Raw genomic sequence first — 13,279 nt, 5'->3', positions numbered from 1 at the left:
GTTGGGAAAATAATTAAAGCCTAATGGAATGGTCTAATCTTCCTATCTAAGTTTATCAGTCTGTCCACAGCTCAGGAAGGTAAGTGTGGGACGATACTGTATAGACAAACCAAGCTTTCAGAATGTTAAGCCCCAGGTCAAACACAAATTAGATAGTGCTGAAACCAACTACAGTGCACAGGACAATGTCCTTCAGCAAAACATTGTACTTATAGTTATTAAGTAAAAGTCACTTTTAGAAATTCACCTTTTCCCTACCAGAAATTCCTAGAGGCTAAATTTGCTCTCAAAGTTCTGCCAGCCAGTATTGAGCATTCCATTAGGTGTTAGAAACGTGAAATGATTCCCAGGAGTAAACGATAGGCTGACCTGAACTGGCAGAGATGACTACTATGTACCTCCCGGAATATGCAGGGAGTATCTTGGAACATCCTTTTTGACCTGACAGTGTTAAATCCTGCCTAGTTTACATATAACACTTTGGAGTGCACTGGAAAGAAAGGGAAACAGGGTGCCAAAACAAGTCATGTCTGGTTGACGGAAAATCTTACTTTTGTTCTACCGCAGTTCTGTCCCTTGGTTTGTTGGGAGCAGTGTCTGCTTCAAACTTGATTTTGGTGTTAGATGTTAGATGTGGGAGGGCAGTAGGCTTACCATAGTACACTCTCTGCACACACCCAGCCCTCAGAGCCCAAGTTGAATGTGGCCAAAGACATTCACTGTCTTAAAAATGCCAGAATAAGGTAGGTTGGCCCCAGGAGCTTTTGCTTCTTTGGTTAGGGCGTGCCCATGAGTAATTCCCATCCACTAGTAACTGCCGGGCATAAATGTGGCACCCCCAGGCACCTACTTCAGAAGAATCTGAGAAAGAACAGAAGAGGACTGGACCTGCTGTCTGTGACTTGAGAGGAGTCCTAAAGGACTGGACCTGCTCCCTCTTGTACCCAGGACAAAGGAGTGGAATCCAAGGATTATAAGGCTGACCTCCTGTAAAAGCTATAGGGACACAAGAAGCTACATGTGGCATTTCCTGCAACTGCCTACTCGACCCGTGGCAACAGGGCCTGAACTGTACACTGCTGTTAGCCTCTGCATCGCCCCCTATGAGTCTCTAAGTGCTTCTCCTGAGGTCTTGGGGGGCTTTAGAATTGTATTCCTGTGGTGGATTGAGACTTAAAGGACAAAAGTCATAAGGTAAAATCTTTGACCAGATGAGCCAGTCTGGTTTACCCGACCCCACACCATCACAGTCAGTGCCAAACTGTGCCTCAATCCTGGTCTACCATGACCATTGACTATCATCTGGACTTTGTGTTTCTTGGCGTTATTCTTACCTAAAAATGTTTAAAAAAATCATATTCCTGGTTCCTTTTATTGGATTTGTGATATTTTGGTGTCATTTTGTATGTCAAATTTTGCTCACTTTTTCTAATTCTGTGTGGGATTTTTATTGTTTCTGCATTCTGACTTTACTACTGTTTTGGTATCTACATATATACTTTATACATTGCCCTAAGTTAAGCCTGTCTGCTCTCTGCAATAGCTACCAGGAGGTTGATTACAGGTTAATTTGAAGATTTTAAGGGTCCCGCCGACAAGCTTTGTGATTACTCCTTGGGATGGGTAGTCATCCACCCCAATTAATGATCCAATTTCTTGCAAACTGCAATAAAAAAGTGTCAAGAGATGTTTTCTCAGTCTGTGAAGGGATGAGAATCCTCTCCTTTCCGTTCCTTGGAAAAAAAAGAGCAAATGTGTGAGCATATAATCGTTACAGGATGACTCCTGAAACTGTATTCAGAAATGCAGTCTAAATCTTAAATACAAAGTGTTTCCTATACTTCTCTGTATTCAGTTCAGTCCTTTGTTGAGTCCAAAAGTATTGTAAATAGTCTGCAAGGTTTCGCTTAACTCTTGGGCTGCAGAATGTATCTTGATTGCCTAGTAAAGACACTATGGATCACAATGAACCTATATGCTGTGTTTTCAATTGTCTGCCACCAATTGGAATCCTTGTAAGAATTCTGCGGCTTCATGGAACCTAAACCTTACTTGGCTGGACTCAGCCGTCTTGTGTAGCACATCCAGCAAAAGGCAAAAGTGGTGCCAACACTTCAGGCACATTGTCAGTCTTTCCTGCTCCTGAATGAACACACCATCAGACAGTTCAGAGTATTATGATTCGGTGCTAGTTAAGTGAGAAAAGGTGAGTGTGGGCTATAAATTATGACACTGTGCAGTGGGACTCACCTATATCTTAAAACTTTAAAAGTATAAATAAAATGAACAGTTCGAAAGGCATCTAACATTATACATTGGGAAGGCTTGTGCAACGTGTCAAGTGTGGAAATCATCTCTGTGAAACTGTGTTTTTGCCCTCTCTTACTTTCTTTGCTTTATTTGTATTTGATTACAATTGCTTCAAAAAATTAATTGCCACAAACACATTATGCATCAAGCGCGAGTCTTCAGGGTGACAGATTTTCTTGGTTCGAAGGAACTGATTTTTATCCTCAGAGGCAGTGGCAAATTGGCAAATTACAGATTGGAACAGGATGTCTAGCATGGATCCAGGAAATATTCAGCAGGAATGGAAAAAAACGGAGAACAGATTAACCCTTTTAACTGACCAGGCCAAGAAGCGAGGCGACGAGGCGTGAAGATACACAGGAACTGGAGAGAACGCAGAGTCCACGAGGTCCAGTGAGCGAGCAATGACACAGAAATAATTGCAACCCAACTGGACCTTAAAATGGAGCCCTCAAATAGTAGCGAACAGGACATGCCATCATTCTAGAGGAAAAAAGTTCAGCCATCTTGGATTGGGAAGAAGTAATTATATAATGTATGACCTATTAAACTACTAAAGCCTTTTAATTGCCAATACTTCGTATGGCCATCTTAATATTGTAATGTAATGTAATGTAAAAGAAACTTGTAAAGCGCGACGTTCACCATGCGGTTTCTTGGCGCTAGGGTAAGCAGCTACCTGGGGAGGAAGGGGTGGGAGAAAAAGAAGGGTGAGAAGTTAGTTATAAGCGAAACGGAAGAAGTGAGTCTTGAGAAGAGATCTAAAGTGGGGATAAGATGGGGCCAATCTTATATCCAAGGGGAGAATGTTCCAAAAAGACGGGGCGAGAAACGAAAATCTAAGACCGCCCCATTTCTTGCGCTTAATTCTGGGAACTTTGAGGAGGGCCAGATGGGCCGAGCGCAGATTGCGAGTAGGAACATAGGGGTGGATGAGAGAAGAAATAAACACAGGGCTGAGACCAGCCAAGGATTTGAAGATGAGGCACCCCAGCTTGAATTTGCAACGTTCTGAGACAGGGAGCCAATGCAAGGATTTTAACAAAGGGCGAGTGTGACAGTGCCTAGGTTGATGGAAAATGAGGCGGGCTGCCTGATTCTGGACGAGTTGCAAGCGCTTTTGCTGATAGTCAGGGATGCCTACATATAGGGAATTGGCGTAGTCGATTCTGGAAATCACTAGAGCTAAGAGGGCCAGAGTGAGGGCTTCCGTAGTAAGAAAGCGAGCAATTTTGCGGATTTTACGCAGCTGAAAAAAACAGGCAGAGACAGTGGCGTTAATCTGAGGTTTCATTGAGAGGTCATTACTGATGATGACTCCCAGACTTTTTGCCGAGGTGGAAGGACGGGGAGGCGAACCCAGACTGATGGGCCAGAAGTTAGAGTTCCAAGGATTGGAAGGGCCTCCGACAAGAACCAGTTCGGTCTTGTCGGGATTCAGTTTCAAATGGTTAGCCCCCATCCAGTTTCTGATGTGACAGAGGGTGGTTTGAAAATCGGTAATTGACTGGTCCGAGGAGTCGATATTGAAAACTAATTGAATGTCGTCTGCATAATTAAATGCAGATACATTTTTGTCTCGGAGAGAGCTGATCAGGGGAGTGAGGTAAAGATTGAAAAGTAGAGGGGACAAGGAGGATCCCTGAGGCACACCACAGGTCAAATCGACCTTGTCTGCGGAGAACTGTGACAGACGAACCGCTTGTTGGCGGCGGGAGAGAAACGAGCGAACCCAATCAAGGGCAGTACCCTCGATCCCGGCCTGTCTGACACGGTCGACCAAGATCGCATGGTCGACCGTGTCAAAGGCGGCCGACAAGTCCAGGAGAACCAGGGCCTGGCAGATGTTAGAGTCGGCTCCTCTTCGTAGTTCTTCCATAACGGAGAGTATGACCATCTCGGTGGAGTGAGCAGGCCTAAATCCGGCTTGTTGGGGGTCAAGAAAATGGGAACGCTCGACATGGGAGCTCAGAATGTTAGTGACGTGGGTCTCGAGAACCTTTCCAAGATAGGGGAGGAGGGAGATGGGGCGAAAATTACTCATAACTGTTGGGTCCGCAGTCGGTTTTTTCAAAATAGGTACCACTTCTGCTGTCTTGAAGATGCAGGGAACTTGGCCAGAGGTGAGGGAGGAATTCAGGAGAGCCAAAGGGGGAGCGGGGCAGGCCAAGAAGGCCTTGCATAAGATCTTGGGGGGGCAGCAGTCAGTGGGGGATCCAGAGGAGACTTTGCTGAGGAGGGCAGGAAACTCCAATTCCGTGATGACAGGGATCCGTGAAAGGTGCGGAGAAAGAGAGGGGTCTACACAGGGGGGAGCTGGAGACAGGCAGGGGAACGGGATGGGCGGTGCCTGGATACCGTTTTTAATTTTTGCAACCTTCTCAATGAAGAAGTGGTTGAGGGAATCGCAGAGCGTCTGGGAAGGGAAGGGTTTAATGGACACTCTGTCAGGATGGGATAGTTCCTCGACGATCGCAAAGATGTTTTTAGCTTTATTGGCTGACTCCATGATTTTATTGGAGAAGTGTGAAGTTTTTGCGGACGCAATGGCGGCTTTATAGCCTTTAAGAAGGGACAAGAACTCTGCCCTTGCTACGGGGGAGTAATTTTTACGCCACTGGCGCTCGGCTTGCCTAAGGCCGAGTTTTAGGGCTTTTAGGTCCTCAGAGAACCATTTTTGTGCGTCGTGGAGACGTCTAAGTTTGATCCGTTTGAGGGGAGCGACCACGTCACTGGCCGACTCGAGCCAGAGGTTTAGGTTCTGAGCATGGGTGTCCACAGAGTCGGATTCCAAGGGGATGGAGGTCCTAAGTAAATGAAAGAAGTGGTCGATGTCCGCTTTGTTCCAGTTACGGGCTGAGTGGTTAGAATCAAGGGAATTACTAGGGGGAGAAAGGATTTTGAGGGAAAAAACAATAGAGAAATGGTCGGACCAGGCACATGGCGAGATGAGAAGGGCCGATATCACAAGATTGGAGGACCAGACCTGGTCAAGGATATGTCCACTGGTATGAGTGGCAGCATTAACATGTTGGCAGCAATTAAGGCTGTGCAATAGCTCAGAGAAGGCTGCCGAACAGGCGCTTTCCTTCTCGTCCAGGGGCCAATAGTTGAAGTCCCCGAGGACAAGAATTTTGGAGTTATTAATAGTTATCTGGGAGAGAAGATCTCCAAACAGGGATGGAAAGTCTGGCATAGGTTGTGGGGGACGGTAAACTAAGACGCAAATGAGGGGGGGTGCAGAAGAATCTAGTCTAACGACAAGACAGTCAACCTGGGGGATGCAAGAGGTGGTAATGACAGAAAACCTGAGAGGATGTTTAATGATGGCAGCTACGCCACCTCCAGGTTTGCCGGAGGCCCGATTGCTTTGAATGATATAGTAGCCAAGAGGGATGGCGGCCAGAACGTCAGGGGAGGAGCCGTCATGCAACCAGGTTTCGGTGAGAAATAAAATGTCGGGGCTGTCGGTGTCGAGAAGGTGGAAAATTTCAATCTGATGCTTTGCTAATGAGCGAGTATTGAGGTAACATACTTTGAGTTCCAGATTACGAAGCGGACGCCGGGAGGGAGGGTGAGGAGAGATAGAAGGGACGATGGCGTGTGAACGAGCAGCTAACTCGGGAAAGGAGCGACGAGTACAAGCTAACCCCAAGAGGTTGAGCTGTGAACATGTAGCGGGGGCCAGCGGCCAGGCGGCGTGCAGTTTGAGAATATCCGCAGAGGAATATTGAGTTGCAAGGATAGGAAGGGCAGAGTGACTAGCCCCGAGCCCCAGTCGGACGCGGACGGGCGCAGACGGGCTTGCCTTAGGCGCGCCTTTGGCGCGCCATCGGCGCGCCCGCTGCGCTCGTCCGCTGCGCGTCCGCTGGAGGCACATTGTTTATAGGCAGAAGGAGGAAGGGAGAGGGCGTGCCCAGCGCTCGTGGGTGTGTCCTGGGGAGTTCCCGGGGAGTTCCAGGAAGTGATGTCAGGAGCGAATGCAGACCCGAGGCAGCGATGGAGACGCTGTGCGGGAACTGCAGGTAGGCCCAGAGGGGGAGAGAGGTTCAGGCAAGCTCGAAACAAACAAACAATTTTTAAAATGATTCTAGATAAAACTCCCGGCTTTCCGCCTCAGGAGGTTGCTGCTAATATTAGGCAAGATATAGGGATTTCTGACCTTTTTCCCCATTTTTTTTAGTCCTAGGATGCATCTGACTCTAACATGGCTGCCAGCAGAGACAGCATTGCGTCCCTGCAGAAGGAAGAGTCGGTGTGGACCAAAAATGTTAGGAAGCAAGATACACAAGAGCTGAGGAGGGGAATAGCCGCCGCGACAGAGCCCGTGCACAGTCGAACGGTAAAGAAAAATCCCTTACAATGAGGCCCAAACACAGCCAGACCAATCTAGACCACAATGAAACACATTTTGTAGGCCTCCAGTTGAGATGACAATCAACCGATGTTGCCCATTGCACCAAATATAGAGGCCTATGTGGGACCTCTCTGATCAAGAAAGGGAGTTGCATGCACACTTTGCCTCGGGTAGAGTGTGAGGTATGTAAATGCATATAAAACCAAAATGACAGAAATCAGTTACTGAGAAATAAATTAACAGAAACGCTGTTAGGTAAAAAAAAAAAACAACAGTTGAATAAAAAAGATGATTTACTGGAAGTATGGAATTTTAAAAATTGTTTTAAAAGTAAAAAGTTGGCTTCATAGCGAATACTGATTAAGGAATATAGTTTTAATATTAGAGTGAAAAAAAGAGGTAGGGAGAACAAGATATGGGGAGACAGTGGCCTATTCACAAAGGGGACTTACACTTGTGAGTAAGTTACACATGTAAGTTTACTCTTACACTTTTGAGTAACCTTACCACTTTGGGCTATTCACAAACTCTGAGTGTAATGTTACTCAAAAGTGTAGGTGTGAAACCCCTGAGAAAGGGGGTGGAGCCACATGTATGAGTGTAAGTTACTACTGCCAAAAAAACAGCAGTAAGCCCAGCACCACACATGGGCAACCACTGATACTGTAACACCCTCCCATAGAAAATAAAGGAGGTAGGGACTTATAATGTTAAATTAAATAAAATAATTTAAAATAGTTAAAGTTATAAATAAAAGAAATCTAATGTTAAACAAAATATATAGAAATAAAACATTTATGTCTTAATTATGAATTATACTAACAACCTTTTTAATTGAAGAATTAAAGTAACAATACATTTTTATTAAAATATAAATTATTTTTAATTAATTATATACATCGATTTTAATAATTGTTAATGCATCATAAAAATAATCTTTTTTTTCTTTAGTGGGAATTTATTTTTTAGTTTAAAATTCATCAAATAAATGTTATTTAATTTAATATATTTATCATATATTCCTTCTATTACATATTACATAACATATTATATTTGGGCTATTAAAAATGTTTCAAAGTTAAATAATTTAGTTAAATATTAAATATGATTTGCTTTTATATATGTTTTAACATTAAATTATATGTATTTATATTTGTAACTATTTTAAAAAATTTAGTTTAATTTAACATTATTTCCTATCCCTATCTGCATTATTTTCTATGGAAGGATGTTGCTCTACCAGTGGTTAGCCAAGTGAGGTGAAGGAATTACTACTGTTTTGGGTTCCTCTTTGGCAGTAGTAGCTTTAGAAGTGCAGTTTGGGACTAGCAATAGGCTTACTCTTTTGTGGGTGGGTGCATGTACCTCCCGAAACCCCTCTGAAACTCTTCCTAAACCCCTCCTTATTCTGTCCTAATTCCCTTCCTATTACTTATAGATATCCCTAATTTTGCAGCCACTCCCCTCTGTGTCTCCCCACATATTACTAAAACGGAGAGATTCCACAGTAGGGGTGGAGATCATTGCACAGAAAAAGAAAGGAGAGACAGAGGTGGTAATTCTGTGCATAGGTTGGTGAACAATATTTTGTAGTACTTTAGTAGTACTTCTATAATACTACATACCCACCAGTTCACACAGTGCCTACTTCTGTCACACGATTTCTGTTCCCTTCCCACGGTTACCCAGTGAGGAGCCGAACTCACCAGAGTGGCACATGCGTGGAGCGGAGGAGTGTCGCCTCACTTAATTGCCCCGAGCACTGAGATGAAAAATAAAATGGTAATTCATCATTACCATTTTATTTTTCATACTGACATCCTCCCTTCCTGAACGGGTTGCTGGCCGCTGCTGAATGAGGGACTGGGAGGAGGGCGGGTTGTAGGTGCATTTTTCAAAGTGTGCATGCCTTTTTGGCTGGTGAGAGCAGCGCCCTGATTGGTCAAGGGAGTTTCCTGGTGGCCGGGCTGCATAGCGATGAGGTCCAGAGCAGGAGGTCCTTTTGTCAGGTAAGTGTTTTCTCATATTTTAAGTTTATATTTGCACGCACCTGTTCATTTTTTTCTTTTGTTTGCGCGCATGCCTGCCCACCCTCTTCTTGTTGATGCCAGCCGCCACTGGAAATCACATAGTGGCAGGGAAAACGAGCTGAAAACCTCTGTAAACAGTGGATTTCCAGCTCGTTTTCAGAGACTGTAAGCAGCCGATGTCAATTAAAAGATATGAAAACACCCCAGGACATCCGTGACAGCCTAGATGACCCTTTGTTTTGGCTTTTCTTTTGAGAGGGGGGTGCGAGGCTTGGTGAGGGGCATTGTCCCTCATAGATAGCTCTCTGCACCAGGCACTCTCCTCACATGGTGAAATTATTTTATAAGTTGTCAGGTATGCTACTACTATTAACGTACTGCAAAATGGAGTTTGCGAACAGGTCTCGAGGTAGGGAAACAATTAAGAGGCTTTATGATTGACTATAAAAAAAAGAGGAGTGAGGGCAGAGTAGCAGGTCCCCCCCCCCCCCAATATAAAATAGAAAAATAGGAACACGGAAGAGTGTGAAAATAAACACGTTTAAAATCTGCAAAGGAGGGGAGCTCAACATTTTTCATCCGTCAGCTAGTGGACAGGCAGCTGTGTAAGGTCCATTACCTTAATAAAATTCCCTCTTTGGAAGCTCCCTGGAGACACGTCCTCCACATCTGCAAACCGCCCACGTATCCCTTACTGCATTTTCTAATTACATTAAGTCTGTCCATGATTTAAGATACCTATTGATCTGTCTTCTCTTTATGACTGGCAGAAAAAGTGTACTGCCAGGCCTAAATATCCCGTCCCCTTTCTCCCTCTGAATCAGCAGCCATGTTATTACAGCGTTTATGGCCAAAATCAGGGTAATTAATTGGCAAACACCACTCGGATGTGGGCGAGGGGGTTAGGAGGTGAGGGGATGCCAACCATGGGCGTCCGCAGAACTTTTTCCAGGGGGGGCTAACCTGGCAAATGAAGGGGCGTGGCTAATGTTAATCAATAGGGGCAGGGCTAAAATGGCAGACAATCAGGATCGGGTAATGCTCAGGCCAAGCTGAGAAAAACAAGCATTGGCATAGCCAATAGGTCTCGCCTTTGGGACCTTATAAGTATTTAGTTCTGCAGCAGGTCCCAAAGGCGAGACTAATTGGCTATGCCAATGCTTGTTATTATATCTGGGCATGGTGAGAGGCTCGGGGACTGGGTCTCGATGTCGGGTTGGGAGCACAGCAATGACCTACTCAATTTGAATGCGTAGGTAATACAACCGGAGGGGTGACATGAAAGGTTCATAACCAGGAATAACAGGAAGGTAGAAAGTTAGGCTGGTTAGAAAGGTAAGGAGGGGTAGAGGCAGGCATGGTGGTGAGGGGAGAAACAGATGCATGCTAGGAGAGCGCTGTGAGAGAGGGAGGCGAAATGGGAAGAGGCACTGAAAGGTGGGTCGGGTAAAGACCGTAGTGAGGCAAACAGAAGGGTAGCGAGGGGTGAAGGGTAGACAAAGAGGTGAGGTGTAGAAGAAAAAAATTCTGGAGCAGAGACAGGTAAATCAGAGCTGGAGAGGGGAGAATAACGCAGTCGTAGAACATGAGAGGGCCAGGTAGAGAGAGGGAGAGGTGTGTCAGAGAAAGGTAGAGACAGCTGAGGAAGAGGGAATAAAGACTGAGGTAGACAGGTGAGGTAGAGGGGTGCGTTGATATAAAGGAAGTGCAGAGATGTGTCAGAGAGATGTTACTGAAGAGGAAAAGAAGTAGAGGTATTGAGAAAGGAGTAAGGTACTAAAAGAAGTAAGGGGGTGAACAGAGGTAGAACGAGTGGAAGGGGAGAGAACACGTAGAAGATGAATGGCAAGGTAAAGTTAGCGATCAGGCAGTGAGTGTGAGGAGTGGGATACAGAGGGATATGTGGCAGTGAGCGCGAGGTATGGGGTAGAGGGATATGTTGTGGCAGTGAGCGCGAGGTGTGGGGTACAGAGGGATATAAGGCAGAGAGTGTGGGGAGTGGGGTACAGGGGGATATGAGGCAGTGAAACACAGGGTCGGGACGTCCTGCAAGACATGATAGGGTGCATTCTGGCAGATAGATATGTTATTGACACAAGTCTGTGTACGTTTTAGTGGGATCTGAAATCCGGGCTATGCTGCAACCTCAATTTTTGACTTGGGAGGATAATGCATGGACTCCCCCCAGAACTTAATTCAGAAGACCCCTTGCTCTCAGGCTACAGTGTTAAAAGGAGGTCTTGGTGTCCAGACCTAACCACCCGTGCTTGTGGCGCGCAGCTCAAACTGGCCATTGTCATTCTGTTTGTGATAATCAGCCACAGACAAAATGACAATGGGAGGGAGGGGCTGCTAGGAGGAGTGCGAGGCGCCCCATCAGGGAGTTGAGGCCTCTGGCAGGGAACACCTCTGCTCCCTGCAGGACCCGTAATTATGGAGAAAAGGCGTCCGTAAAAGCATGAGTGGCCGCAGGGGGGTAAGGGGGGGCGCTCCGGGGTGGGGGTCATGCGCCCCTCCTTGCCCCCCCCCCCCCCTGCGGACGCCCATAATACCAACACAGAAACTCGCCAGAGTCAAACTTGAGCGAAAGTCTAAATCCATGTATAGAAGAGAGAAAGATTGGGGAATGGGTTATGAAAAGTGGGTTATGAAAAATGAAGATAGCATTACCACAATGGCTGCTTCAGCCACAAATTATGTTTGGCGTGGCGTGCTCAAAGCTCCATCCAAGAATGATATTACATTAGATCCCACAACCAAGCGGATATCGTCAAATATTCTAGAATGCCGATTATTGGCGACAGAGATGCAGAACTAAGCAAGGAGAACTGTTTTTTTATATCTACACTGAAAACCAAAGAACCTTAAAGCGTACCTGGAATACAAATCACATATTCCACCTCCTTTAACATTACGATTGGGAAACAGGACCGCGAGTGGCGGGGACCCATTGACATCGCCTGTCTGCCTGTCGGACGGCCGTTTGCAACTTCGACCTCTCTGACGTCCTTTCCTACGCCCTTCCTTTCTTCCCCTCCCATCTTCCCTCCAGCTCACTAGGAAGAGATGAGCCGAGCACGCCTCGGCCAATCAGAAAGTAGGAGTGATAGTGGCGAGCGAGGGGATTGGCCGAGGAAAAATGACAGCAAAACCGGTCGGTTTGCAAACAGGGATCACTGTGAGAAGACACTTGTAGGAAGTGGTGGCAGCGATAGGTAAATCTCGGAGATCCAGCAACAAGTCTGTGCCCGGGAGCCAGTGACGGTCCTTCCCTGCTTGCGCGTCTCCAGTTCCGCCAAGTGCTGCGTGCTAGCCATGCCCAGCGGAGCGAAGGCGTCTGCAGTGGCTGAAGCCCAGCAGCTCACATACCAGCCGCAGCCATGCCAGGAGGCAGCAAATGCCCACGTCCTAGATATGGACACTTACCGAGCACTGTACAAGAAATCCATTGAGCACCCGGAAGGTATTGTACCTTTTGATATCGATTTTTGTTTAGAGTCGTAACGGTGTAAAAACAACAGAGCGGCATTATCAATCAATGCAGTACTATTAACATACTGTAAACATGCAATCACTGTTATACAAATAATAAAATATATGCATTTTTCAAAATACTTGAATAGTAAATGATAAAATAGACATTTTTGTGCACTTCTCCCTAAATTAGTCATGAAGCCAGTACGAACTGGGACAGCTGGAACTGAACTGCATTTTGACATCAATGTTTCAAAAATGTCGTAGAATCACAAACAGTAGCAGTTTCGACCCCTATGATTTATGGGAATTATTTCATGCATGTGAATTGTTTTCCAAATGTCACGCTCTCGACATGCCCATAGTTCTATGAAATATGGATAGTAACCAATGAGAAGCCTAGAGATTTCCTTATCATTAGACAATTATGACTACGTGTTTGATTAATCAAAACGTTCAAACACACTCGCCTACCTAACTGGGCCCTTTTTGTTCAATCAGGATTCTATCTACGAAGGATAAACAAAACAAAACCCATCCCATGCAACCCAATCAGCGGCCCATTGTTACCTGCGTATGATAAAGACCAGCCACAAAAACAAGACTCGCCCCTACCAACAAAATATGATTACACAACAGACAAACTAATTCTCTACAAAGTCCTCATCTATTGACTAACATAAATTACCAGTTGTGCTCTATTCTTTTTACTGCATACTCCGAACGTCCAATTGCATAGAGCAGCTTTCCACTGGCCCACTTGCTGCTTCAATACACGTTTTCCCGAAGTGTGTGTGTGGTGTATATATGTATGGTTTTGCAAAACCACTGCAGTGCAATTGGCAACAAAAAATAATATCATAACAATCAATTCCAGAACACCATGAACATTGATTGCAGTATTTGTGGATGTATCTATTGCTCAATAATTAAAGATAATGAACATGAACTATTGTCTATCTATGAATGGCTATTTTTAGATAACTCTTAATATTGGCGTTTACCTGGTTTGTAAACATTTGCAAATTTTGTGGATATGGGAACTTAAACACAGGGAGGTAAGGTGATATGCTGAAGTTCACACATTTAGTCCACTGCGGGTGATGGG

General features: G+C 45.3%; 2 protein-coding genes across 6 annotated transcripts in view; one reads left to right on the top strand and one right to left on the bottom strand.

The window, feature by feature from the left end:
• Positions 1 to 11,724, bottom strand: part of LOC146823079 (uncharacterized) — a 193,785-nt gene extending 182,061 nt beyond the window's left edge. For 2 of the 3 annotated variants that reach the window (XR_014962137.1, XM_085607323.1), the window contains exon 1: positions 11,573 to 11,716. Coding sequence is in view for 2 of the 3 variants with exons in the window: in XM_085607323.1 (XP_085463449.1) it covers positions 11,573 to 11,654 (82 nt within the window). In the remaining variant the exon portion in view is untranslated. Of the gene's footprint in view, positions 1 to 11,572 lie in introns of all 3 variants that reach the window. The other variant, XM_085607322.1, reaches the window with a different exon arrangement.
• A 117-nt stretch (positions 11,725 to 11,841) lies between these two features.
• The window catches only part of ACSS2 (acyl-CoA synthetase short chain family member 2), a 156,908-nt gene continuing 155,470 nt past the window's right edge, over positions 11,842 to 13,279 (top strand). For all 3 annotated transcript variants that reach the window (XR_014962136.1, XR_014962135.1, XM_085607321.1), the window contains exon 1: positions 11,842 to 12,160. Coding sequence is in view for 1 of the 3 variants with exons in the window: in XM_085607321.1 (XP_085463447.1) it covers positions 12,013 to 12,160 (148 nt within the window). In the remaining 2 variants the exon portion in view is untranslated. The remainder of the gene's footprint in view (positions 12,161 to 13,279) is intronic.

The sequence above is a fragment of the Triturus cristatus genome, chromosome 5_2 (assembly GCF_964204655.1).
Source record: "Triturus cristatus chromosome 5_2, aTriCri1.1, whole genome shotgun sequence".
NCBI lineage: Eukaryota > Metazoa > Chordata > Amphibia > Caudata > Salamandridae > Triturus > Triturus cristatus.
The sequence above is the reverse complement of the archived record's forward strand: the minus strand, read 5'-3'. Positions and strand labels throughout refer to the sequence as shown.